General features: G+C 51.4%; 1 protein-coding gene across 1 annotated transcript in view; it reads left to right on the plus strand.

The window, feature by feature from the left end:
* Window positions 1-1,464: 1,464 nt before the first annotated feature.
* Window positions 1,465-26,094, plus strand: part of TBX5 (T-box transcription factor 5) — a 41,502-nt gene continuing 16,872 nt past the window's right edge. The window contains exons 1-7 of the mRNA XM_032705792.1: window positions 1,465-1,498; window positions 4,010-4,185; window positions 5,799-5,893; window positions 8,510-8,629; window positions 10,055-10,202; window positions 12,350-12,502; window positions 21,979-22,070. Of these exons, the coding sequence (XP_032561683.1) occupies window positions 1,480-1,498; window positions 4,010-4,185; window positions 5,799-5,893; window positions 8,510-8,629; window positions 10,055-10,202; window positions 12,350-12,502; window positions 21,979-22,070 (803 nt within the window). The 5' untranslated portion in view covers window positions 1,465-1,479. The remainder of the gene's footprint in view (window positions 1,499-4,009; window positions 4,186-5,798; window positions 5,894-8,509; window positions 8,630-10,054; window positions 10,203-12,349; window positions 12,503-21,978; window positions 22,071-26,094) is intronic.

Genomic DNA, 26,094 nt, shown 5'->3' on the forward strand with positions numbered 1-26,094 from the left:
CTCTTCAGCCTGCAGAATGCGACAGGGAGGCTGTTTACCCTGCGCTGACCTATTCAACTTTACCCTCCCAATAATACATTAAAAAAAAAAAAAAAAAAAAAAAAAAAAAAAAAGAAAAAAAAAAAAAAGGGAGCGAAGGAAGATGCAGATAAACCCACAGCCCCGCTCCTCGCTGACGGGTTGATTATTTGAGCTCCGGGGGGCTGCGGCCCTCGGCCGTGGCAGAGCGGTGAGGGGTGAGGAAGAGGATGGGAAAGGGCAGGGGAAGGAGCCTGGATGCGACCAGAAGCGGGGACAAGGGCCACAGCCCCACGCACACCCCCCGGGGCCGCCTCCGCTGGGTTTCGGTCCCGCTCGCCCCCGCGTTTCATCCCTTTTTTTGGGGGGGGTTATACCCCTTAGGAGAATATATTTAGGGGGGATCCCCCCCCCCCAGCCCCCCGATAAAAGGCCTCTGTGAGCACTAGCGAACATAGAGCTGGGCTTAAAACCCCACCTCTGGGCTGCCTTTGAGGGCGGGAGGGGGGAACTGGGGGTGGTGCGAGCTTAGCGGAGCCAGGGATTTATTTTAAGGGGTGGGGGGGGGAGCGGGATATTCCCAGGCGCTGAATTTTCTCTTTGGTTGGGAGAGATGGATGGAGGAGGGAGGGAGGGAGGGAGCGGAGAAGGAGGTAAAGGAGAAGGGGGAGGGTTGCTGGGGAGTTTGATGATTGTCTTTGTGCCTTGTTCTTGTTTGCCGGCCAGAAAAATAGGCTGGAAAAGGAGGTTTGGGGGGGGGGGTGGGGAGGGGGCGGGAGGGAGGGCTGTGTGAGAGGGAGTCTCTCCGGAGCAGGATCCCAGCTGGTTGGGCAGTGGGTCCCGGCACTTGGCGAACGGAGCTGGACGAGCCCACGTCACCTCCGCGCTCCTCTCCTCTCCTCCGCGCCCGGCTCCGCGCAGCCACCGCGGCAGCGCCGCGAACCTGCCCGGAGGAGCCACCCGAAACTTTTATTTTTTCTTGTCTCTTCTTTTTTCTTTTCCCGAGAAGGTGCTGTTTTCTTTTTTTTTTTTTTTCCCGCTCTTTCACCCTCTCCCTAATTTTTTTCTTTCTTCTTTTTTTTTAATTACCATTTTTAATTTTTTAATTATTTTTAGGTGGGGAGTAGAAAGAGTAGGGCTGGGGAGAACCGCGTCTTCCAGATCAGGCTGAGAAAGGGGTGGGGGTGGGGGTTTTATCTTGCTCTCAGGATCCTTTCTAGTGCGTCTGACAACCTGGAAGTGTTTGGAAAGAGCAGGAGAGAGAGAGAGAGAGAGAGAGAGGGAGAGAAGCAGGCTTGCATTGGATAGATTTTTTTCTTCCAGGCTGGGTTTTCACATGCTGATCCGCAAATAAATAAATAAAAGGAAATATGCACACGAGAAGCCTGATCCCATTGTAATTTCCATTGCAAACGGGGAAAATAGACACACACATTATTTATATGGAGATGCATTGATTGCATGGAATTCAACAAGCAAGGTAACAGCTCTTCCATTGCCATGTATGTCCGTCGGGGTCTGTAATCTGGGTGTGCGGGTGCCTGACCGAGGCAGAGCGAAAGTGGCTCGTTGGGGGCATTGTTGGCCACAAATCGCTCCTTCGCCGAGGAGCTGCGAGGCCTCGGGAGACGGGGGGGGGGTGTGCAGGGGAAGGAGGGGGGGGCCGCTCTCCCCAGAGCTCCCGCCGCGGTGTGTGGGGCTTGGGGAGGGGGGGGGGGGTGAGACGGGGCAAAGCTGGAACAAAAGCAGAGCGGGTGGTTATTTTATTTTATTTTATTTTTTATTCGCCCCCTTTTATTTTTTTTTTCCTCCCGCGAACCCACTTGGCGTTATTTTAGCAAAGCAAGATGCATTTTTTCAGCCGGCCGCCGCGGCCTGGTTCTGTCAAGCTCCATTTCTTCTCACGAGCTCTTTTAAGGGGAAAAAAAATTAGAAGCCACGGATCGCCAATTGCTCGTAGTTGTCGGGTTATTTTTTGTCGTCACGCTCGCGTATTTAAAATTATTATTATCTTTATATCTGCTTAATTATGTCTGGGAGCGGAGAGCACCGGGGAGGGCTGCGCTGCCATGGCCGAGTCCCTCTTTGTTTTAATAAACATGCTTTATTTTTTTTTATTTTTTTTTTTAGTTGTATTATTTTCCCTCACCCTCCCCGCTAGCTTCGCCAGCTCGGGGGGAATAATAGCTCCAAGCTGGAGGGAAATCGATTGAAAAATGGATAACCGGCACTTCCCAAGGAAGCAAAAAAAAAAACAAAAACAAAACAAAACAAAAAACCCAAAAGCAAACAACACACCACAACAGTCCAGGGGGAAAAAAAAAAAAAAAAAAAAAAAAAAGGAGGAGGAGGAGGGGAAGAGAAAAGCCTTAAATGGTCCCTAGAGCTGCGGCTCTGCCGCCGCGGGCTGGGCCCGGGCCCGGGGTAGCGGCTCCCGCAGCGCCCCGCGCACTTTTCCGCGCTCTCGCAGCGGTTTCGCTTCGCCCCTCGGTCGGTCGCCGGCGGGTGTGCGGTGGGAAAAGAGCCTCTGGGAAGGGAGGGAGGGAGCGCGGGCCGCGTCTGGGTATGATCTGGAGCTCCAGAGGTGCGGACCTGCGGTCCCTTCGCTTTTTGTCCTTTTAAATTATATATACGTGCATGTATATATTACCCACCACTAGCAGGGAAGATCATTTCTCCCCCCCCCCCCTTTCCACTCCCAGTTTTCTTTTGCATTTAAAGGAGAATTGAGGTTTTGTTCCTCCCCCCCTCGCTCTCTCTTATTTTTAACAGCTTTCAAATATTGTTGCAGGGCGAAAAACTCCTTTAAAAACATCCTCGTGTATTTAAACCCAATATTGCCTCCATATGCTTGGCCTTTCAAAAGTGAATCCCCTTCTTCGAAACATGCAAGAAAGATTTTTTTTTTAAAGCTACTAAAACTCTGTACTTCTTAAGAACAAAAAAAACCCCCTAACTAACAGATAATTCATTTGCTTTTATTTATTTATTTTTTTCCTGGCGCTGCTGTGAAACTTTTACCATTCCTGATAGAGCCTTTAAAGCTAAGGCAAAATAGTGCTTTTAAAATTCGCTATGGTTACTCGCATTAGATAGGAACCGTCTATTTTTAAAGCTCTTTTACTCCGCTGGTGTAGTTTTACCCTAAATGTCATGGTTTAGTTCACTGCAGCCCCAATTTCTCCACCACCAACCCCCGTTCACCAGCCGAGTGCACATTATTACCTTGCACAGTGTCTCGTCCGATTGATTTATTTTTATATGTATTTTAATTATCTCGTCCATCCTTTGCTTTTCTTGCGACTGCCCGGGGTAAGGGGAGAAAAGTCTTTTTATTTATTTATTTATTTATTTATTAATTTATTTCCATGTTTATAAGAGAGGAAAGAAGTTGCATTTTCTTTGAAAACGGGGTGATAGAAGCGGCCTCGCGTGCCGGTGGTGTTCTCCCGGTCGAAACTGGAGCGGGGTGGAAGCTCCTACTTCCCTGGGAGGAAAGTGGGGACTTTAAACCCCCCGGGGGGATTGGAGTTGGTGAAGACACGGGGGAGGCTCTGTCGCCCCCCCCCGGACCCCTCGACCTCCCGAGTCATTTGTGCGATGAGCTGGCCGGTCCCCAGCCCCTCGGGTGCCTCGTTCCCCGCGTCCTGCCGGCCGGCCCTAAAATACGCTGTTTACCTTTTCCAAAAGATGCATTCAATAATACCGCCTCCCCCTTCCCCTCCCTCTCCACCCCCCCCCCCTCCACCCCCCAACACCCCCCCAAATCCTATCATCCCTTGCGGGCTGCGATAATAAATAAAAGTCTTTATTTCTCCCTCTCCCAAAGTTAAAGGGCCTCGTTCCCTCCCCGGGCAGCTGGAAGTGAGTCGCGGGATTGCCGGGCAGCCCGGCGCGGAGCTATAGCAATATATATATATATATTTTATTAAACGTCAGCGTTGACTTATGCGTCTCTTATCTCTGCTCTCTCCCCGATGTGTGCCTGCAGTGGGGGATTCGGCGAAGGAAGCTCGTAACATGGCGGATAGCGAGGAAGGCTTCGGGCTCCCCACCACGCCGGCGGACTCGGAGGCCAAGGAGCTCCAGGCTGAAGCCAAGCAGGACACTCAGCTGGGGGCCACCAGCAAGTCCCCCACCTCCCCCCAGGCAGCCTTCACCCAGCAGGTAAGGAAGGACCGGCACTCCTCTTCCTCAACCCCCTGGTTATTTCGGTTTTTTGGTGTTATTTTCCCCTTTTCTCCGCGGTTTTTTTTGTCCCCCCCCAGCCGGGTGGTTGAGCCATTTTGGGCCCCACGGGGGCGAAAAGCTTCACCTGCTCGCGGGCCTCATCCTGCCTGAGTGTTATTTAAGGTCGTGCTCAAGCGCTAAAGCTGCGGGTGCGAATGTTGGGGCGCGTGGAGGGGCACGCGGGGAAAAGCACCCAAAATACCAGAGAGGGGAACCCGCTGAGGCAGCAGCAGACACACCCCCCACAAGCGCCCACGCGTGGGTGTCCAAATGCACGTGTGAACAGACACAGAGTGTGTCTTTGCTGTGCCCGTGCGTATTTGTGTAAGATGTAAATGTATAGTGTGAGATATAAATTGATATGTATTTATTTGTGTGTATATGCACCCCTTGTCCAGCCAGGCAGGCAGACACAGATACAGCCCATACCCACGCAACGGGCACTGAGGGCAGGCAGCTGCTGTCACGCGTGGGCACCCCCGTAGCCACCCGGGGGCCAGGCACACCTTGGGGTGCCCGACACACCTTGGGGTGCCCCTCGTGCCCTCCATCAGCCCTCGCCCCCCTGGTGCTGCGTGTTGCCGGGACACGCGTGGGATCCCACCCGGGCCCCACCCGCTGCAGCTCCCGGAGGACTCCCGAGGAGGGCAGGACGAGGGTGCAGCGGGCCAGGCCATCCCCCGGCTTCTCCTTCCCCGGGAGCTCCCGGTGCTCGGAGCCGTCCCCCGGCGCTCGGCCCCAGCCGGCTCGGGGCAGCCCTGGGAACGCGGGGAGGGAGAAAGGCGGGGAGAGGGGCTTTTCCACCGAGATTCCCTTTCCTTCGGCGGCCGTGGAGCCCTCCCGGAGAGCCCCTCTTCTCCCCTGGCAGGTAACCCCCCGGTGGAACCCCCCAGCCCGCTGTGGGTGCGGGCAGGAGGCTCGGCTGGGCCGGGGTGGGCGCAGGGACTGGTCCCACCGCTTGTTTTTGGAAACCAACCCTCGAAGCGTTTGACGGGGCGATTTGGCTCCGTTTTGAGGTGGGGTGGGGGGAATCGTGTGCTTGGCTTGGTGCAGGGATGTGTTGTCCCCCCGGTGGCATCTGCCCCAGCCGGGGGGCTCGCAGTTTTTTGGGTGGTGTGGGCCGGGGGAAAGAGAGAAAATAAGGCGGCGAGGGGAGCAGAGTAACACCCCGCGCCGCCCTGGCTTGCAGAGCGCAGCCGGCGGGTGGAAATCGCTCGTGGGAGGGTATAAATCTCCTCCGGCTGGCTCCGGGAGCAGCTGGGCCGAAGCGCTGGGGGATTGCTCCGGGAGGATGCGGTCGGAGCCGGCTCTGGGAGCTCCTTCCCATCGCCTCCCCGCCCCAGGAGCACCGAGGCCCGCAGGACCCTGTTCCAGGCCCTCCCTGAGCAGCATCCCCGCGCTCCGGCCTGAAATCCCCCTCTCTCTCCCCGGCTTTGCGGCAGGACCTTCCCGGGAATGCCCCGAGCTCCGGGGCCTTTCCCCTCCGAGCTTCCCGCCGGGGCTGTCCCCGCAGCGCTCGGGGCTGACGCTCTGTGCCTCCCCCTCCGCAGGGCATGGAGGGCATCAAGGTGTTTTTGCACGAACGGGAGCTGTGGCTGAAGTTCCACGAGGTGGGGACGGAGATGATCATAACGAAGGCCGGGAGGTAAGAGGGGAGGGGTGTCCGCGTTCCCCGGCGTGTTTGCTGGGGGGGGTGGGGGAAATCGCAGCCGCGTGGATGGGGGTGCGTGTCCACCTCCCTGACATCGCGACAGTCACGTCCCTCGTGTCCGAGACCCCCCCCTCGGACCGAGAGCACCCTCAGAGCCCTGCCCGGCCATGGAGAGCCCTCCCTGCCCGGATATGTTCAGGAGAAACTGTTTCTTCTGGCTTCTTTCTTAACCAGAACAGTTGGATCGTTAATCCCAATTTCAGGCCTTTGGAAACTTTCCAGCAGAACGCGAGTTGCAACCACTTGGCCAAAAACAAACCTTGTTTAGAGCAGCTCGGTGGGCTATAATTATTATTAATTTTATTATTATTATTATTATTATTATTATTAGCAGATAGGCCCTTCTGCATTTAAAAAAATGTTTTATGCTGTTTGACAGAGTTTCTTATTTATTTTGCTCACACTGAGGTGAATATTCCCAGCACACCCACGCACCCCATTTAAAAGTGTATGCGGTCTTTAGCTACTGTTTATATAGCGATAGCAAAGCTGTTTAGATGCAGAGATAGATCCACATGCTATTTATTTGCGGACGTAACATTTCTATATGTGTGTTTATCCGCGTGGGTGTGTAGGAAAAATATACAGCCTCGCAAATCCAACTTTATTGGGGCTATAATCGATTCCATGACCGGCTTAGTAAAGCTGATCCGCAGATATTTATATTTGTATGAGCGTGTGTTGGAGGGGGTTTAACATTATCCTTAATATTAATCTGTTAAATTGAAGAGTGGCCAGCGAGACCCAGTGAAAGAGTCTCTCTAGTCCCACCGGCAAACTGGGGGCAGCCCGAGGGAGGCTTTTTCGTTGTAATTTTAAATTAGAATACTTGAAGAAAGGGGGGGAAAAAAACCCCACCCCTCCACGCGTAGCAATAGTAGTAGTTTTAGATTGTAAGGGCAGAATAAACAAGGCAGAGTCAAACTTTCATTTTGCTCTGTCATCTGGTATTTGTTGTGGTCTTCCAAAATTTGCCTGAAGAGGGAGGGAAAAAAAAAATATGGAGCTGGTTGGATGAAGTTTTAGCGAATAGATCTGTCTCACGTCTCGCATTCCCCTTGAATCTCGCTGCTGCTGCTGGAAAAATCGGTTTTAAAGAAGGGGTTTGTGGCCAAGGGGACGTGGTATGAAGAAGAGGGGGGGGGGGAATAAGGCCGGTGCAGGGACCTCCCGAAAAAAACCCGGTTCACAGGGGAAAAAAAAAAGACAACTCTAGAAGGGAGACAGAAACCACCTTGCAGAAATTTCAAACAAATATCGCCGGGGACAGAAATCTCGTCCGGAGAGCAATAAAACAGACATTTACAGTGCAGGGGCTCGAGGGGAGAGACGGGATAGGTTTCCTTATTTCTAGAATTCCCCACGTTTATCGTTGGCGAAATCCACGGTCCTGCTGCTCAGGTGTTGGCGGCGGAGTCACAGACCGATCTTCAGGTGGAATTCGCTTTTTTCTCCCTTAAAACTTTAAAGTTCACCCCCCGTTTTCTCCGTTGATCGCTTTCCACCCCCTCTCACCTTTTTACAACCGAATTAAAGCCCGGCCCAGGTGCCTCACGGCAGCGATAAGATCCCGAGCCTCGAGCTCAGTATTTTTAGAGGTGTGGGTTTTTTCTTTTTCTTTTTTTTTTTTTTTTTTTCTGTTTATGCGTGTTTTAAGTCCAGGGCTACATTTTCATCTGCTTTATTTTTAAATATTTGGAAAGCTTCGAACTGAAATAACAGCAGTGTTTTAAGTCCCTGCCTTGCAGTAATGGAAAATATTTCGAAAAGCCCCTGTCTTGTGTGTATCCGAGGGTTTCCAAGGATTTGTCAGGTGTGTTTGCTGGTGGCTCGGGAGGCGCTCACGGCTGCACATAGGTTTGCTCTTTACACCTGAGTGCGTGGAGGGCTTTTTTTCGTCCTTATCTGCCCACAGAACCATTGATAGGCATAGAAGTGATTAATATATACGAATTTAAACGTATACATTTCTCTCTCTATAATATGTGTTTCTATAAATACATGTATTTCAAGAAATATATAAAAATATACATATTTTTCTAGAAATATCTATATTTTAACTTTTTGAAAACCTTTTTTTTTTTTTTTTTTTTTTGTTGGCAAATCTCCCCTCCTGTTCCAGCGGCTTATGGACAGAGGGAAGCAACTTGCTCCCAAAAGTTCTCACGGTCAGATTTGTTCAACGAAGGGGGAGCTGGAGCCTTGGCGAAACAAATAATTAGTCGAAACACGCACAGGCACACGAGTAGGTGGATAAATAAATCCGCCGGCGTCGAAATTGCGATTCCGCCTCGAAAAATCACCGGGCTCGCCTCGGTCGGGAGCTGGAGGGGGAATCAGCGGCACCCAAACATGAGGGGAGGGTGCACCCTCCGCTACCCGAGCCTTTCGGGAAGGTCCAGCCGAGAGGGTGGCGTTGCCCTTTGGTTAAATGACCCCCTCCTCTATGTCTCCTCCTCGCAAACACGCTCTGAAACCACCTTGGTAAACTTGCTTTTCGCTCCTTTTATACTTGTGTTTTTATTTTATTTTATTTTTTTTTTTTAACAGGCGTATGTTCCCCAGTTACAAAGTGAAGGTCACTGGACTTAATCCAAAGACGAAGTACATCCTGTTGATGGATATTGTACCAGCGGATGACCACAGATACAAATTTGCAGATAATAAATGGTATGCACGCGTGGGGGAAAGGGGGAGGGAGGAGACCTCTGTGTCGGGCTCTCGGGGCTGCCTGGTGGGGAGATATCCTTCAGTCAGCGGCTCGTCCTTCTTTTTCCCCGGGCAAAAGAGAGATGCTGGGCTACAGGAGCCTCACCTGAGCGTAACGGGATGTTCCCACAGTCCTTGGGAGAGCAATGCATCCAAAAAAAAAAAAAAAGAAAAAAAGAAGAAAAAAAAGGAGAAAAGTCTGTCGCAATTAGCGAAGGATAACTAATCCTGTTTGACGATGAGATTGTTGGCGATTGTGGAGCCGATAGTTCAGTGATATTAAGGAAGGGAAAATCTTTAAGAGTTGGTACTTTGCTCCTGGCTTGAGTGCCGGGAATTAGGGAAAGGGGGAAGGATGGGGTTAAACGGGGAAGCAGCGAGAGCCATCTCCGACGGGAAAGGTGCCAAGGAGCTCAGTAATTCCCGAGCGCTGTTTGAAATGCCTTTTCTCCCCAAGCACGGCGCGACCGTCCGGGCACCGAGCACCTGAGAGGGAGGGATCCCACCGGAGGGGGTGGATGGGGAGAGCAGGAACCCACGGGAGGGACCCCAGGAGGGAATGGATGGGGAGAACAGGAGCCCACGGGAGGGGATGGATGGGGAAAACAGGAGCTCACGGGAGGGATCCCACTGGAGGGGTTGGATGGGGAGAGCAGGAACCCACGGGAGGGATCCCATCGGAGGGGGTGGATGGGGAAAACAGGAGCTCACGGGAGGGATCCCATCAGAGGGGATGGATCGGGAAGGATCCCACCAGAAGGGCTGGATGGGGAGAGCAGGAGCCCACGGGAGGGATCCCACCGGAGGGGGTGGATGGGGAGAACAGGAGCCCACGAGAGGGATCCCATCAGAGGGAATGGATCGGGAAGGATCCCACCGGAGGGGCTGGATGGGGAGAGCAGGAGCCCACGGGAGGGATCCCACCGGAGGGAGTGGATGGGGAGAGCAGGAGCCCACGGGAGGGACCCTACGAAGGGATGGACGGGGAGAGAAGGAGCCCACGGAAGGGATCCCACCGGAGGGGCTGGATGGGGAAAACAGGAGCCCACGAGAGGGATCCCACCGGAGGGGATGGATTGGGAGGGATCCCACCGGAGAGGGTGGATGGGGAGAGCAGGACCCCCGGGAGGGATCCCAGCGGAGGGGCTGGACGGGGAGAGCAGGAGCCCACGGGAGGGGATGGATGGGGAAATCAGGAGCCCACGGGAGGGATCCCACCGGAGGGGATGAATGGAGAGAACAGGACCCCCGGGAGGGATTCCACCGGAGGGAATGGATGGAGAGAACAGGAGCCCACGGGAGGGACCCCAGGAGGGGATGGGTGGGGAACAGGAGCCCAAGGGCAGCCCCCCCGTGCCCGGAGCTCAGTCCTGTGTCCCCACGCAGGTCGGTGACGGGCAAGGCAGAGCCGGCCATGCCCGGGAGGCTGTACGTGCATCCCGACTCCCCGGCTACCGGTGCCCACTGGATGAGGCAGCTGGTTTCCTTCCAGAAGCTCAAACTCACCAACAACCACCTCGATCCCTTCGGACACGTAAGTACCAGGAGCGGGAGAAGGGCTACCGGGGCCCCGCGGTGTGTCCAGCACCCACGAGTGTCCCCCCACCCCTGCCAGTGTCACCCACCCCCAAATCCGCGGTGTTGGTGGGGTGTTATTTCCTTCCCTGGTTGGGATGAACCCCGATGAGGATCCCCGAAAACAGAAGCATAAATCTTAAAAATGGGTTATTTCACCACGCTGTGTGGGAATTGAGTACAGACCCCGTGGGCTGGAGCTCGCGAGTGGGTCAAGCTCGCCCGGTTTAATCGAATATTTGCCTACCTGGTTTTAATCTCACGGGGAGTCTCGGATCGTTAAAAATCTGCTCGCTGCCTGGGGGAATTTGCCTAACAGGTATAATCAATCGGGCATAATTATTGGAGGGAATAGGACCTAAAATCATGAGGATACCTCGATTAAAAAAAAAAAAAAAGAGAGAGAGAGAAAAAGGCAACAATAATTAAAGACAATAAAAAAAAATTGAAGTCCCGCTAGAACTTCTTGGACATAAAAAGAACTTTGCAAGACTCGTGAGGCCGTGAAAGTTTGTGTGAATTCTGCAGCCAGGAACAGCCCTCCTTCGAAGGTCTCCAAAGATGCGAGTTCCTCTGAGCAAATATACGTGTGCGTGTATGAATAATATGTATATATATCTATAAAAAGAAATATATATATAATTGAGCGGGTATGCGAATCCAGATCCCACCATCCCTTTCCAAGAGTGTATTTTTCTCCAGTCTCGTTTCAACACTTCAGTTTCGTTTTTTTTTCCAAGGTTTTTTTTTTCTTTTTTGTTCCCCTTTGCTTTTTAACGATAAATTTGGTGCTATTAAATCCTTGCCCACGTGGTCGCTAAGAAGTGAGCAGGGGGGCTGGGGAGAGCAGCCAGCCGAGCCCCCAGCCCACCCCAATGCTGAGCATCCTTTTCCTTTGCACCTCCAGCTGGGGAGTTGTTTTCCCTTTCCTTTTCATAATTTTGATTTTTAATTTTGTTTTAATTTTACCTTGGACTAGCGGCGAAGCGGTTCGCAAGAGGTGCTTTCCAGGGATCTTCCCCAACTCCACCCGCTCCGGGAAGAGGGAGGGGAGCAGCTCAGCCAGGGGGGACCCATCCCACCCCCCGGGGTGCTTTTGGGGAGCAGTCCTAGAGAAGGGGGGGGATCCGGCCCCGGCGGGACGAGGCCAGGCATCCCCGCTGGGAACAGGCGGCTGTGGGGAAAAAGTCCCTCTAAACAAACCGAAGACGCTGAGGGGACAATAAGGGACTTCAGAGGAGGAGCTGCGCCAGGAGCCTCTCAATTAGAGTCGCTGTAATGAAATTAAAAACCATTAGATCGTTCACCGTTGATGTCCACGACTTTCCTGGATGTCAAAGCAATTTGCTTAAACCCCCGGGACGGGGGAGGCGGCGGCGGGACGCGCTGCGTCTCGCTGTCGCCAGGGTCCGGCAGTCATTATCGGGACCGAGCGGCCCCCCGTCGCCGCTCCCCCCCCTCCTCGGTCCCCCCATTTTCCCCCGAGATTAACCCGGTACCGAGCAGGGACCGCTTTTTATCCCTCCCCACCTCCGCCACCCTCCTCCTCTTCCTCGCATCCTCTGCGGGTCGCTGATGGGGCGGGAGGGGGATATGTCCCTAAATCTCTCCAGTCCTCCCCTTCCCTCGCTCTTTCTGGACTCTTTGCCCCGCTGGGCTGTGGGGGGGGGGGGTTGTGATGTCCCGCGGTGGTGAGCTGGGAGGTTTTGGGGGGCTGTGAAGGGACTGGAAAGGCGAAAAGTCTCCCCCGGCCCTCCAGCAACAGGTTGAGGATGTCGAAACGTGTTGGGGGAGCAGCTCCGGACCCCTCGGGGGCGTGGGGGGAAAGAGCAGCGCAGCCTAAGGCTGGGGTTGGGGGTGCTGGGTGAGGAGCTACCTTTCACAGCATCACCCGGCCCTGACGGGCTCCTTGAGCGAGGGGGTTTGTGCACAGGTATGTCCCCCTACCCCAGCAACTAAATCAGCCCTCCTCAATGAAGGGGGTGAGGATTTTTGGGAAGGAGATCCCTCTTCTCCACTTCTTCCCCTGCCCCGGTCAGCGGGGGTTGCGCCGCTCTGTCCCAGCTCCATTCCCACGGGATGTTCTCTCCTTCTCCCTTTGCCCAGATCATCCTGAACTCCATGCACAAATACCAGCCCCGGCTTCACATCGTGAAAGCGGACGAGAACAACGGCTTCGGCTCCAAGAACACCGCCTTCTGCACCCACGTCTTCCCGGAGACCGCCTTCATCGCCGTCACCTCCTACCAAAACCACAAGGTGAGGGGCTGGGCCGGACCCCGCCCGGCAAACCGCGTCCTGCTCCTTCCCTCTTCCCGCTGCTCTTCCTGAGGGCCTCGGCTCCCCTTCCCGCCCCCCTTCTCCTTGCATCCCTTCTTCTTTCCCCTTTTCCTTGTCCCTTTCTCCCTCTCCTTTTTCTTTCCTCCTCTCTCTTCCTTCTTTCCCCTCTTCTCATTTTTCTTACCTCCTTTCCCTCACCCCTTCTCCTTTTCTCTTTCCCCTTCTTTTCTTAGTCCTCTACTCCTTTCTTTCTCCCCCCTTGTCCTTTCTTTCCCCGCCCTTGTCCCTTCTTTCCCCCCCCTTGTCCTTTCTTTCTCCCCCTTGTCCTTTCTTCCCCCTACTTATCCTTTCTTTTCCCCCCCCTTGTCCTTTCTTTCTCCCCCCTTGTCCTTTCTTTCTCCCCCCTTGTCCTTTCTTTCTCCCCCCTTGTCCTTTCTTTCTCCCCCCTTGTCCTTTCTTCCCCCTACTTGTCCTTTCTTTTCCCCCCCTTGTCCTTTCTTTCTCCCCCCTTGTCCTTTCTTTCTCCCCCCTTGTCCTTTCTTTCTCCCCCCTTGTCCTTTCTTTCTCCCCCCTTGTCCTTTCTTTCTCCCCCCTTGTCCTTTCTTTCCCCCCCTTGTCCTTTCTTTCTCCCCCCTTGTCCTTTCTTTCTTCCCCCTTGTCCTTTCTTTCTTCCCCCTTGTCCTTTCTTTCTCCCCCCTTGTCCTTTCTTTCTCCCCCCTTGTCCTTTCTTTCTCCCCCCTTGTCCTTTCTTTCTCCCCCCCTTGTCCTTTCTTTCTTCCCCCTTGTCCTTTCTTTGCTCCCCTTCTTTTTCCCCCTTCTCCTTTCTTTTGCCCCCTTCTCCTTTCTTTTGCCCCTTCTCCTTTCTTTTGCCCCCTTCTCCTTTCTTTTGCCCCCTTCTCCTTTCTTTTGCCCCCTTCTCCTTTCTTTTGCCCCCTTCTCCTTTCTTTTGCCCCCTTCTCCTTTCTTTTGCCCCCTTCTCCTTTCTTTTGCCCCCTTCTCCTTTCTTTTGCCCCCTTCTCCTTTCTTTTGCCCCCTTCTCCTTTCTTTTGCCCCCTTCTCCTTTCTTTTGCCCCCTTCTCCTTTCTTTTGCCCCCTTCTCCTTTCTTTTTTCCCCTTTCTTTCCCCCCCCTCTCCATTCTCTTTCCCCTCTTCCCTCTCTTCACACTCCCCTCCCCTTCCCTCTGTTATTCCTGGCCACACAAAGCATCCAAAATCGGGGCTCGGGGCAGAGCCGGGGGGCTCGCTGAGCTCAACAGGATGGTTTGCTCAGACGGAGACGACCAACCGAGGAAGTTGCCTTTATCTTCCCCCCCCTCCCCGTGGGTCAAAGGCTCCTAATCTGGAGGAGGGAGCCCGGCGCTCCCCTCCGCGGCCGGGGGCTGATAACCCCGCGGGGAGGGCGCGGGGGGCTGCGGGCTTGGCTGCCGGGAGGCCCGGGAAGGAAAGGGAGGCTCTGCCTGACATCAGCTCCCCGCCTGCCCAGGCAAACAAAGCCCGAAAATAATGGCAGAGCTTTGTCTTCCGGTGGAATAGAAAAGGGTTGGACGGAATAAGGGTTTTCTCGGGGTGCTGCCGCTGGGGGGGATGAACCCACTCCCCCTTTCTCCTTCCCTGCTTGGCTTTGGGCTTCCTCACCCAGCGAGGAAGGAGAAGGCTGGAGCAGTTCTCCACCACTATGGTAGTTATCCACAGGGGTATCTTTCCCCAGCTGCCTCTCACCACTGCCCACAGACACTCTCTTGGGCAGAGCCCCATGAAAAGTCAATTTTCCTTCAGCAAAAAAACCCCAATTCCTCGCTTAATCACTCAGAAAGCGCTTACTCCAAGCTTTTAGTTGTGCTCAGGGGCAGGTAGGATGGCTCCTTTGTACTAGATAGAGAGAAATAACTGTTTTGCAAATGGAGACAAGTCATTTAGCACCCCAGATAAATCCCGGATGCTTTCCTGGAGATGTAAAGTAGGAAACTCCTAAACCTGCATGAAACAATTGGGTTTCCTCCATCCATCAGTTGGCGGGAGAGATGCAGGGAGTGGAGCTGGGCTGGAGAAGAAAGAGTGTTTCACTGTAACTAGGGAGAAAAGAAAATACTTCCCTGCCCTTTAAAATAGGAGCTGTTGGCACAGCCAGGACAAGCAAACTGAATCCAAGTTGAGTCCTCGCCAAATTATGCCTTAAATTATAACTCCGCTGTGGATGCTATAAAATCAAGTTTAACTTCTACTTGATGGATTTGGAGAAAGAATATAATATTAATAGAACTGGGAGTCAATAAAACAGGACACACTGCCTGCTTTAAAGGCTTTTCCCAACGAGAAAACAGACCTGAATTTGACTGCTTTGCTTTGAAGAAAAATAGGACTGTTTTATAGGAAGAGAAATTGTCATGCAAATAAAACAAAAGCGAAGCAGAAACATGTAAGTACAGTAGTTTGGGAAAACTGCCATATTAGGAGGAGCAGGAATATTTGATTGTAAATCAGCAACATCTGTTTGATAAGAAATGACATCTGTGTATCTGTCTCTGTCAAAACATAGGCACTGACAAAGGCAGGAATCCCTACAGACACACACCCCCCCATCCCAGCAGACACATCACCCACACGCAGACACCACGACAGATTTTACACACCCCCTACACATTTGACATACTCTTACATCCCTCTTCCCTCCCCGACACGCACATTCCTCCTCTGGCTGCGCTGGATCGTTGGGGGAACAAAGAAAGAGCCGTGGCCGTAGCCCCAAGATAAAGACCCAAGTGAGAAAGACAGAGCCATAAAAATAAACCAGGGAATGAGCTACCCCAAATGGCATCTCCCTCCAGGGAAGGGAATGAGATTTGGAACCTGCCCCAGCGCAGATGGAGAGTGATACTGGGGCTGCTGCAGATGCTGCTTTGCTCAAGGAGTAACATCCTCCAGCTGAGCTGGGTGGCAAAAAACCCTGGCAGATGCCCGAGTTCAGCTCTCCCAGCTGAGATGTTGCTTGGCAAACCGTATTTTCGTGTCGCATTTTCATGACCGCGTTTCTCGCTGCCGTAAATTACCGCGGTGCCACCAGTCCGGGGAGGGTCCCCAGGGAGGCCCTGCCTGTCCCTTTTCCTGCCTGGTTTTTTCCTATTTACAGCCATTTCTCTCTCGCTCCCACCCATCACCTGCGGAGCATCCTTTGTTGCAAACTTTCCCATCCACCCAAACGTTCAGTTTGTAGATCCCGACGCGTTTTACGCGTAATTTTTATACACCCGTGCATTTCACACACACACACACACACACACATATACACCCAATGTGTTCTAGGTTTCAAGAGCTGTGCTAAGGTTGAATTATATTACAGTATTAATTGTGTGACTCGCCCACAAATGCATTTGAGCCTGTGCTAACACAGCTCACAGAAATACTCGCCTGATTCCAGATCGGTCAATTTATTTCAATAGCACAGCTGCAGTCCCAGGGTAGGGCTTGTGCTTATTTCCCCTGATATTTTAGACAGCCTGAAAAGATATTTAAGCACCCTGGGATCTCCCTCTCCCCAGCCTTACTCCCCAAAAAGAGGCTTAAGCTACGAAGAGGGTTTTGGTAAAGTTTTCAGTGCTGTTGTCAGCAGCTCTGTTGACCACCTCCCCCATCTCTGCAACCCTGAAAAACACCCCAGAAATACCGAGGTGTTAAAATAGGTCACATGCACATTTCATTTCCTTGCCATTCACACAATGGGTGCTTGCAATCAGGTTGATTCCCAAATATTAACTTCCCCTGCAGTTAAGTACCATTTTGCTGTAGCTTAAATCATTGTGTTACTAGCTCGTATTTATTAGGTACTAGCTCTCTGCTTAGGACCAGGAAATGAACCCTAATAGACAGAAATAATTAAGGTTCTGCCCTCGTGAGGGTTCTTTCAAAAGTAAGAATTCACAACAATTATTCTCATTAATTTTTACAACCTACTTTCCCCCGTTAGCTGGACTTGGGCTTTATATTGGTGTCCCCCCCTCTGGATATCCGGTTTTATGCTGATTTTTTTTCCCTCCTCCTAAGCTATTTAACATTCTTGGTAGCCAGAATTGTTTTTAGGAATTGTTAGCCCCTGCTGGGGTGCTGCAGGCACCCAGAAATGCAGCAGAGGAGCAAAGCGGAGGACCAGGGAAGGGAATGGCTGAAGACTAATGGGATGCACTCCCAGGCAGCTCAGAGGTGGGCTCTCTGAACATATAGGTTCAACCTGCCCCTAGAAAGACCCTGTGCTAAATTGGTGCTGGTAAGTTGGCCAAATCAACCTCTGCTCTATCCTGCTCAACTCTAGAGCTGTGTGTGCTGCTCATCCTCTGAGCACTGTGGCCTGCTGTTGATCTGTTGAGGTATCTTGTAGGGCTGGGTGGGTGTAGCTGCTGCAGGAGGTGGGCAGGTCCTTGGGCTTGGGGTGTTTTCTCCTGAGAGCTCAGTTCTCCTTGTCTTTGGTTGCAGGTGGCCACCTCCATCACCTCAGCAGAGGCCACCACTGTGGTGGCCTGGCTGACATCCCATCCCAATCCCCCAAGCTCTCTCTGCCCAGCCTGAGGTCATTGGCCCCATGTCTTCCCACCTCCATGGGTAGAAGGGGCAGCCCCTGTCCTTACTCAGGGCTCTTCTCAGAAGGGGGATCTCCCAGGAGAGAGATGGGGCTCCCTGGGGTTAAGAGAGGTGAGACCACATGTCTCCTCCTCGTTGCCAGAGCCAGTGGCTTCTGTGCAGCCCTTGGTCACTCCAGGATGGCAGTGAGCTGCTTATGTCTCACTGACCCTCACCAGGGCTCCTCACATCTCTGCTCCCAAATGCTTAATCCCATTCCAGGCCTTGGCAGCAGAGTGCTTCCTTTGAGAGGTCTTGTGTCCTTCCCCCCTTCCCAACCTGTGCCTGAACCAGTCTTCTCTCCCTCTGCCCCTCTGTCCTCAGCCTTGTTCCTGCCTCCCTGTCAGCCCCAGGACCCTTTTGTTTCTCAATCCAGCCCTCCTCAAGCTCAGAAAAGACACTTTCTCTCTCTCCAGCATCACTCCTGCCTGCTGACCCACCTCCTTCCCCCAAAACACTGTGCAAGGTCTGTCTCTTCTCATCCTTCGTTCTCGTCTCTCAGTTCAGCCAACAGCCTCCTCAAAGAGCCCCTCTGTCTCACACCACTACCTCTGACCAGCCACTGCCTCTCCCATTTCCTTCACTGGCTTTGGGTTCAGCATCTTCTCCCCCCTGCCAGCAACCCCCCTTCCCCTGGCCTTTACCTCGGGCTCCAAGTCCCAGCTGCCCATCCAGCTCCTGTTTGGCCCAGCCAGGTGTCCGGAGTCTCAGCAGGCACCTTGTCTTCATCTCTTTCTTTCCTTCCCACTTCCCTGGCTTGGCTTCCTGCTCCACACTGACTCGGTTTCCACCTGGGCTACGTGGAAGTGCAAAAGAAAAAGGCTCTGTGCTTTCCAGCCCCAAGCCCAGCCTCCCGTGGCTCTCAGCACAGAGAGATGCAGGGCTGGCAGGGGTGGTCCTGGCCCCTCTAGGTCACGTTGGGCAGGACCATGGTCACCTGCAGGGCAGGGACGACACATTTCCCCACAGTGTGGGGAGGTCCATGTGTGTTCTTCCCAAAGGTAACCACCTCGACCTCTTCAGCACTCAATGGGGTGACCTGAATGGTGATTTTTTTTATTTTTTTTCACCATTCAGACTTTTAAGTTCTCCAAGTGGGGCAGTTGTTGACAAAAAGAGGTCAGAAACTAAGGATTCCTATCCCTTGCAGAACATGAAGTCCCTGTTCCAGAAACGCAGCTCAGAAACTAAAGATCCCCATCCCTTGCAGAGCACGAAGTCCCTTTTCCAGAATGCCCAACAGTTTAGGACAGTTTTGGAAGAGCCCAAAGAGGTCAGGGTAGTGTGTTTTCCCTTAGCTGAAGTGCTAAAAAAACCCACATTGATAGTAAAATAATTAAATAAAATAGAACCCAGGGCATTTACCTGGTGTGGAACACATCACCCCTAACAAAGTTTTAACTTTGCCCTAACTTCTAAAACTAACAGCAATTGAGAAAGATCTTACTATGGCAAGTTCTTGACAAGAAAACCCCAATGCTCAGTGGTAGTTTTGATCCTGCCCATAATGATATTCATGAGCCCTTAGGCACAAATACCCATATAAATACGTGTCCATAAAAAACAATTAAAAAAAGTGTTTTTCCTTGATCTGAGAAGATTCAAAGCTAAATTTGATCATGCTGAGGATGCCTTTGGAGGTGTCTCAGCAGAAGTGTGTTGAGGTCAGTCAGCCCAGAGAGGGGAGCAGGGGGAGCAGCGCTGAGATTTCATTGGGAACTGTCACCTCCTGTTCAAGTGAAGGTGAACCCAAAGGGTCAGACAACCCCTAAAAAGTGTAACTCTGGGAGGCTTCACCCTGGAAAGCTCTTGTCTCAAAGGGTCTGTGGCAGCTTCAGAAATCAGTGGTCAGAGCAGACTTTGCCATCGGTTTCTCTCAGCGACAAATACATAAACAAAGCCCTACAGTTTTATTGGATCTGTGCTGTATAACTTAGCCCTGGGCACTCTGTCGTAATGACCTTGCAAGAAGTTGTTTTGGGGTTTTTTAATTTTTTATTAATTTTTCATGATGTAATTGTCATTTGACTTTCTGACAGCTTTTCTTCCCCCTCTCCGTGAGTTACAGTCAATTAAACTGAGTTTTGCTATGGCAAAGTTGATCCAGAAGGAGGTTATTTCCACCCGTGGGTTTGCTTTTCCACCTCTGAAATAGTTTGTAAGTCAGGCAAGAACTGGCCAAACAAAATATCTTCCACAGGTTGTTTTCTAAAGCAGGGATTCACTGACTTTTTCTCTGTTTTCTAATTTGTTGTGTATGGTTCTGTTAAATCTGGCTTTGCCCTAGGGCTGATGCCATGAGCTACCATCTCTGTTCTGAGAGCTCTAATCTGAGTACTCCAAAGATCTGAGAATTAATTCAAAACCTTCTGTAATCCCTGGTTGCTAGATGCCCTCAATCCAGCACATCCCCAATTTGAAGGAGGTTGAAGGCCATGATTTCACTTGGGGCTTTCTGCCACCGACACGTGTGTTAATACTTTTGCTTGTGTGTTAATACTTTTGCTTGTGTGTTAATGCTTTTGCTTGTGTGCTCCTGATGCAGGTTAGGAGACCTCTCTAGTCATAAACCAACGTATCTGCAAGTTCCAGAGTCCATTTAATATTTTGTCTGATGTTTCATGGGTGATTAAAAGCTCGATTAATCAAACAGGGCATTCATCTGAGGCCCTCAAATTAGGGGCCGGGGCACTGGTGGCTCCTTCTCCGGTGAACAGAGAGCGCTGGGGACCTGTGAAGGCAGGGCTACCCACCTCAGAGCCCCGGTGCCCTCTGGCAGTCCCCATCTCCCTCCACTGATTCCAGCTGGGAGACGAGGTTCCTGGTGCAGGCGCCTTGGTTAAAATGCCTTCGGTCAGGTTGGGATGAATCCGGCCCTTTGTACGCTCGTGTGCCGGTGCCAACCCTGTAAACCCTCGCTCAGTGAAGGGCTTCACTTATGCAGGCAAATATTGCCCGTTGGGGTCAGCAAGGGAGGACAACTTGTACATTTACTGTGCTTCAGGAACATTCAAAACGTTGAATAATGCCCATTATTCCTTATAGAAGAGTCACCACCTCGCCAGTGGAAACCGATAGGCTGGCTGCTTGCAAAGTATACAGCTGGTTGTGTAATTAGTCAGGGCTTTTAATTACAAAATGTGCCTTTGTTTTATTGCTGGAGAATGCCTCAAAGGGCCAAAGAGATTGTTTGTTTACCCTTCTCTTTGAAATCTTGAATGGAAAAAAAACCCCAAAGGCCCTGTTTATGTGCTAAATATGGTCCCAAATTAATGGGAATGTCCTGGGGACAAGCATGGGGCAGATAGGGTCCTTGTGAGAGATTTGGGGCTGAATTAGGCAAAAATGGCAAATAAACAACCGGCCTTTGGAAAAAAAATATGCCCAAAGACAAGAAAATAGCAAAATAATCTGGTGGCGCAGACACCTGGCGGGGTTTGCTATTGACAGCGGCTGAGCCAGATTTTCCTCTTTGAATTTTGGCAAAGAGGTGGGTCCGGTTGTTTGTGCTTGAGTTGGTGAACATGAGCCTCTCTCTGTTCCCCCGCCATCAATCTCCAGCTCTTTCCTTCCCGTTGGCCAACTTTCAACAGGAAGGAAGGGACGGTGTTTCCATAAAACGCGGAGAGGGAGGGATGTTCCTCCAGTGGCAAGCACAGGGTTGTGTCTCCTCCTGGGCAAGTGGCTCTCCTGACTCCTGGCTGAGGGCTCAGACTGCCAGGCAGTGATGGAGAAAGAGAAGAAGGGGAACTGTTGCCTCTTCTGTCTCTGTGTTAGGGCGTTGCAGCAACATCACCCCTGATCCAGACTCGGTCCCGCTCAGCAACGCCACCAAAGCATGAGTGTCAAATTTGAGATGGCAGGGTGGGTTTGTACATGATCCACAGGGAATTTTAGGGTGTTGCTGGTCCACAATTAATCTTTGCTTAAATGACAACCCCTGGCTTGAAAAATCCTGCTCACCTAAGCCATCGGAAGTGTGTGAAGGAGGGGATTGCACCTCTTTGAGTGTCACAGTTCCCTTGGGTAAGGGTACATGCTGTGCAGCAGCTGCTTTAAATGTTTAACTTTGATGTTGTAAAGTTGAGTCTGAGGGGGATTGATCCCAGCAAATTTTAGAAGCCGAAGACAGCCAGCCAAGTGAGCAAGCTCATCCCTCTTAATTCCTTCTGGAATTAATGGGGATACAAATAATCCTCCAGGGCTTGATTTTCACAGGTGAAGTTGCCCTCCAAGTGCTTTAGGTAGTTAGTGCATGCAGTGCTTATAGGTGTGGGGCTGACTGGGGCAGGAGGTTGGATGCAGAGCACCTGGAGCACATTTAGCTGGTCTGAAATACAGAAAGAGGGAGCTTCGGTGGTCTGAGAGGATGCAGGGTCTGAGAGGTGAGGTTTTGGTCATGGCTGCACATTGATGAAAAAATGCTTGTTGGTGTCAGTGGGATTTGTTCAGACAATATGACTCCCACCCCTGGTCCTCTAGTCGGTGCAGCTCTTCGTGTCTTGACACCAAAAAGGAAGCAAGAACTCTAAGAAAGCAGATTTCCTCCAGAAAGAAATGTGTGTGTGTGTGTGTTTGTGTGTGTGTGTTTGCAGTCCCACGTGCTAGTTATGGGACACGCCTGGGAGGAGTGAGAGGTTGTTGACAGGAGATATTTCTCCAGTGGAGTGATCTAGAGGAGGGTCCATCTGCAGTGGTCGGTGCCTGAGCTGAAGGATGACTCGAGTCCCTGAAAGCTGTGTTTTCCCTCCCGTCCCTACTGGGATTGAGTTTAATAAGCAATATCCCCTCTCTCCCAGGCCATGCCTTGGACTTGCGATGAACCCGTTGCGTTTCCTCCCTTTCAGATCACCCAGCTCAAGATCGAGAACAACCCCTTTGCCAAAGGCTTCCGCGGCAGCGACGACATGGAGCTCCACAGGATGTCCAGGATGCAGAGGTAACACCCGTCTCCATCTTGGGGACCCTCTCAGGACTGTGAGAACCACCTGGGCTTGGCTTTGCGTGTCACTTTGTGGCTCGGGATAGGCCAGGATAGAGCGGCAGTCCCTTCCCTGGGGTGTGCATTTTACATCGGGTTGTTGAAATACCACCAGGATGTGGGGCCAAAACTCAGGACCTCCCTCCCTCTCCAAGGTGAATGCCTTCGCTGCTGGGTTGCAGGGACCTGGTATTTCTTTGTGAGATGTCCCCCTCCAGAACAACCTCTAGCTTTGTGCTCAACAGGTGCCTCTGTGGCTGCAGGTGGGCTTAGACCTGTTTAAAGCAACCAGAGGCTTGGAGCAGCTCAGAGAAGCTGTGGCCATCAGGCTGCCGTGGAAGAGTTGGTTTTTTTCCCCGGGTGACAGTGCTTTAAAGACAAAGCTCACAGCCTTGTTTCGGGAGTATGTTTGGTGAGGATGCTCCACATGCTTCTGGGGATCTTGCTGCAGAGCCCTGTGTTGTGCTGTTGCTGCCTTTTGAGGCTCTTTGGCAGGAGGGGAGTGTTTGCCCCGTCGGTTCTGGATGTGCAGAGCGGGAGTGCAGATGTGGTGGTTTCGGGCTGAAGGAAGAAAGTGTTGGAAAACGTCAGGATCTCCAGGGCCAGGTGGCTGAGGAGACCTTTGCGAATCTCAGTTTTGGATGTAAGCACTTCAGCCTGAAAATCAAGCCTAAATCTTGTTTAAAAATCCTGTTTTAAGTCCTTTTCTAAATGTCAGGTCCTGCCGGTAATTAACTCCGTGCCTTTCACTTCACTTTGAACTTTGTCCATGTGTCAAGCTGCTTCCTGGCGCAAATGTTTTGCAGGAACAGTGCCATAGCCACGATTACACCTAGGACAGATGGAGATGCTCAACATAGCATTTTCCAACCAGGAGGGGAGGAGTGATTCCAATCCCTTATTCCCTGGCAGCGCTGGCTCTTGGTGCAGGGCTGTAGGGACCTGCCCTGTGACCTTCTGATGGGAGGGTTCTTCCCAGTGCCCTGCCAGGACCAGCTGTAGGTGGTCACCACAGGCTGGAATGCAGATGTCAGAGTCTCTCCTGGTTGCTGCAGCTGATGACCTGAGCATGGCTCTGCCCAGCCAGGAAAATCGTGCTGTCAGGCAGCAAATAATTCCTGCAATCCCACAAACACGCCCAGAACCCTCCTCAAATGGACTCCCGTGCACAAACATTTTCAGGCTCAGCCCCAGAGAAGCCAATACATAACGCATAAAAAAAGGCATCTATAACTCTTAATCCTCTCAATCCAAATCATCTCTGAGGTCTCCTGAATGTACCCTGTGTTCCCTGCCTGCCCTTTCCGAGGACAAGCCCAGATCCTGGCACCATGTGTCAATATTTATTTATTTATGGGCGCTCTACCACTTGAAATAGCTCCCCCCCCCCACCCCGTGCCAGCCTCCCAGCCCCTGCTGGAACTCGAGTAACGACGTTCCCCCCTCCCCTCCCCTCAGGTTTTTTTTTTGCTGCTAAACCACCCTTTCATTACGGCCGACGGAGAGATCTGAAGGTTCACATTCACGGCGGGGGTTTTTTCGGAGGAGGTAGAACAGGGAGGACTCTTAGGAAGGGCCCTGTGCCATGTGAGGAGCGTGGCATCAAGCCACGCTGAGCCCCGGGCTAAAAATTGCTTGGCATTTTCACGCAGGCCTGCGGTCGGCGGCGGCGATCCCGGCGAGCAGAAACGCTCGGAATACATAAATATTCCCCCTCAGGCCCGGCAGGGTTGAAAGGGTTAAAATCCACACAGCTTTACAGGATAATTTCTGATGTTCACTTCCTTCATAACTTATCCTCTGTCCCCGATAGCATAGAAATGGCTGTGTGCCTTTACAAAGATGTCATTTTTTTTTTTTTTTTTCTTAAGGGAGGGCAGGATAAGATTATTATGGTGAAAGAAAGACCCATTCAAGGTTGGAAATATGCGCCCACCTTTGTGGTTTTTTGTGTGTGTATATGAATATATGCAAAATGATATATAAAATATAGGAAAACATACATAAAATAAGTTATACATAAAAACAAGTCGTACGTATAAAAAATAGATTGTGTCTGTAAGATAAAGAACCATTCAGGATCGAGTATGCTAGAGAACTACGGCCTGCCTTTTGTGGATTTATGTAGGTTTAACATATAAATTCGTATTAAAATGTAATTAAAGGTATATAAAATATATTTTAATATATCAATGTATGTGCATGAAGTCGTTTCCCAGTGATGGACCCACTCCCCAGCTGGCAGGTATAAGTAAGTCTGTCTTGATTTGAGGGGAGTGATGTCTATTTATGCCCCTGGAGAATATGATGGGATGTATTTTTAGTGCTATTCCTTCATTATGAAAAAAGTACCTGGAAAAACCACACATTTGTGAGAGTGCACAGCTTTTTGCCTCAGAAACTGGTGACCTGACATTCATCAGATCACTGATCGTCTCATTAAGGGGTACAGCCATGGAGGGAAGGAGTTTTCCGTGCCGAGGAAAACTTCAGCACCTCTATGTTTTCTCTATTTAAATCTCAAATGCTTCTTAATTCCCTGCAGATTTTCCTTTGAGAGCTCACTCTATGGGTGGCAGGGTGGATGAGGAGTTCTCTGTCTGCCCATCTCACCTGCAGAGCCCAAACGATTTGCTTAGAGCGCTTCCCTGCCTTTGAATAGCTAAAATTACCCGAGATGAAGTCCTTCCTAACAGAAGGAACCACCATCCAACCAGCCCTGGTGGTCTCCTTGCCCCTTTGGCTGTCAGGGGATGGGAGGGAGACCAGTTTCTTGGGTTCAGGATGATTTCAGTCACCTCAGAGCAGACCTTGCAGTGGGAAGAAGTGAAGTAGGTTTAGGTGCTGGCGGAGACTTGGCAGGATGATTCATCCACTGAACACCTGCCCTTAGGAAATGGCAGGGACTGAGAGGAAGGAAGACAAAGCAGGGAAGAAAGACAACTTCCAGTGCCAAGGGTGAGCTCAGGGCGAGGTCTTGGGGCTCTCCCTCCATCTCTGTTTGCCTCCACGTGCTCCAGCCAAGCAAAAGCAACGTGTTTGTCCCAGGGATGTCTGGGGACAGGAGCTTTGCAGGCTGGATGGGGTTGTCTTTGAGTTTACCCCCTCTCCATGGTTTTCTCCTTTCCAAGGCCTCCCCATGTTGGTTTTTCTCCTCCTATTTCCCGGGGAAAAAAAAGTTAGTAAGTCTGTCCAGGTAGTAACCTTCCTTCAGCAGTGATGCTGAGCCTTTCAGCAGCAGATGGTTTCATTCAAAAAGAATGGCCATGAATCCAGAGAGATCCAAATTCCAGTGAACAAAGACTTCTGGTGCATGTTCATTCTGCCCCCACTGCCTTTCTTTCCTGAGGAATGCAGGGCTCCTTTATCAGCTTCTTTGGTGGGATGGGTGCTCTGGGAGAACAGGCTTTGCCCAGTTTTCCACTTTCTGAGTGTGAGATCGAGCTTGTTATTTCTTTGATTAGTGAAAAACACCCAAAAGCATTAAAAAGAAAGGAAATCACACTAGAGGAAAATGCACAGAGGGATGTGAGTTGTACTACATCTGTACCCCGTGGTCACGCTGGAGTCGAAAAACCATAAATCAAGTAAAAATGATGCAGTTGTGATGCTGGGAATTCCAGGTAAAGTATTCCTTTTGGATCTCTTGCCCCTGTGTGCCGTAAAAATCTCTTTTGCCTCCACTTAGAGCTTCTCCCTGTGCCAAGGGGGATTTGGTGTGGAGTGCAAGAGCAAAGCACGTGGCAGAAACCCACAGAGGGTGAAGTTTATGCAGAGAGATGAGATCTGCATTGCAGATGCCAGTGTAGGACTTTGCCCTGAAAATTCTCTATACATTGAGAATCAGTGGAGCTGTACTAACAAACCACAGATTTGGGTGATTTGGTGATTTGGGGGGTTGCATGCAAGTCACAGCTTTTGTTATTATTATTTTTTTCAGCCTGTGACTGCCAAAGGACAGCAGGGGGGCAGAGCTTGTGGG

This window comes from Chiroxiphia lanceolata, chromosome 18 (genome assembly GCF_009829145.1).
Source record: "Chiroxiphia lanceolata isolate bChiLan1 chromosome 18, bChiLan1.pri, whole genome shotgun sequence".
Taxonomy (NCBI): Eukaryota; Metazoa; Chordata; class Aves; order Passeriformes; family Pipridae; genus Chiroxiphia; species Chiroxiphia lanceolata.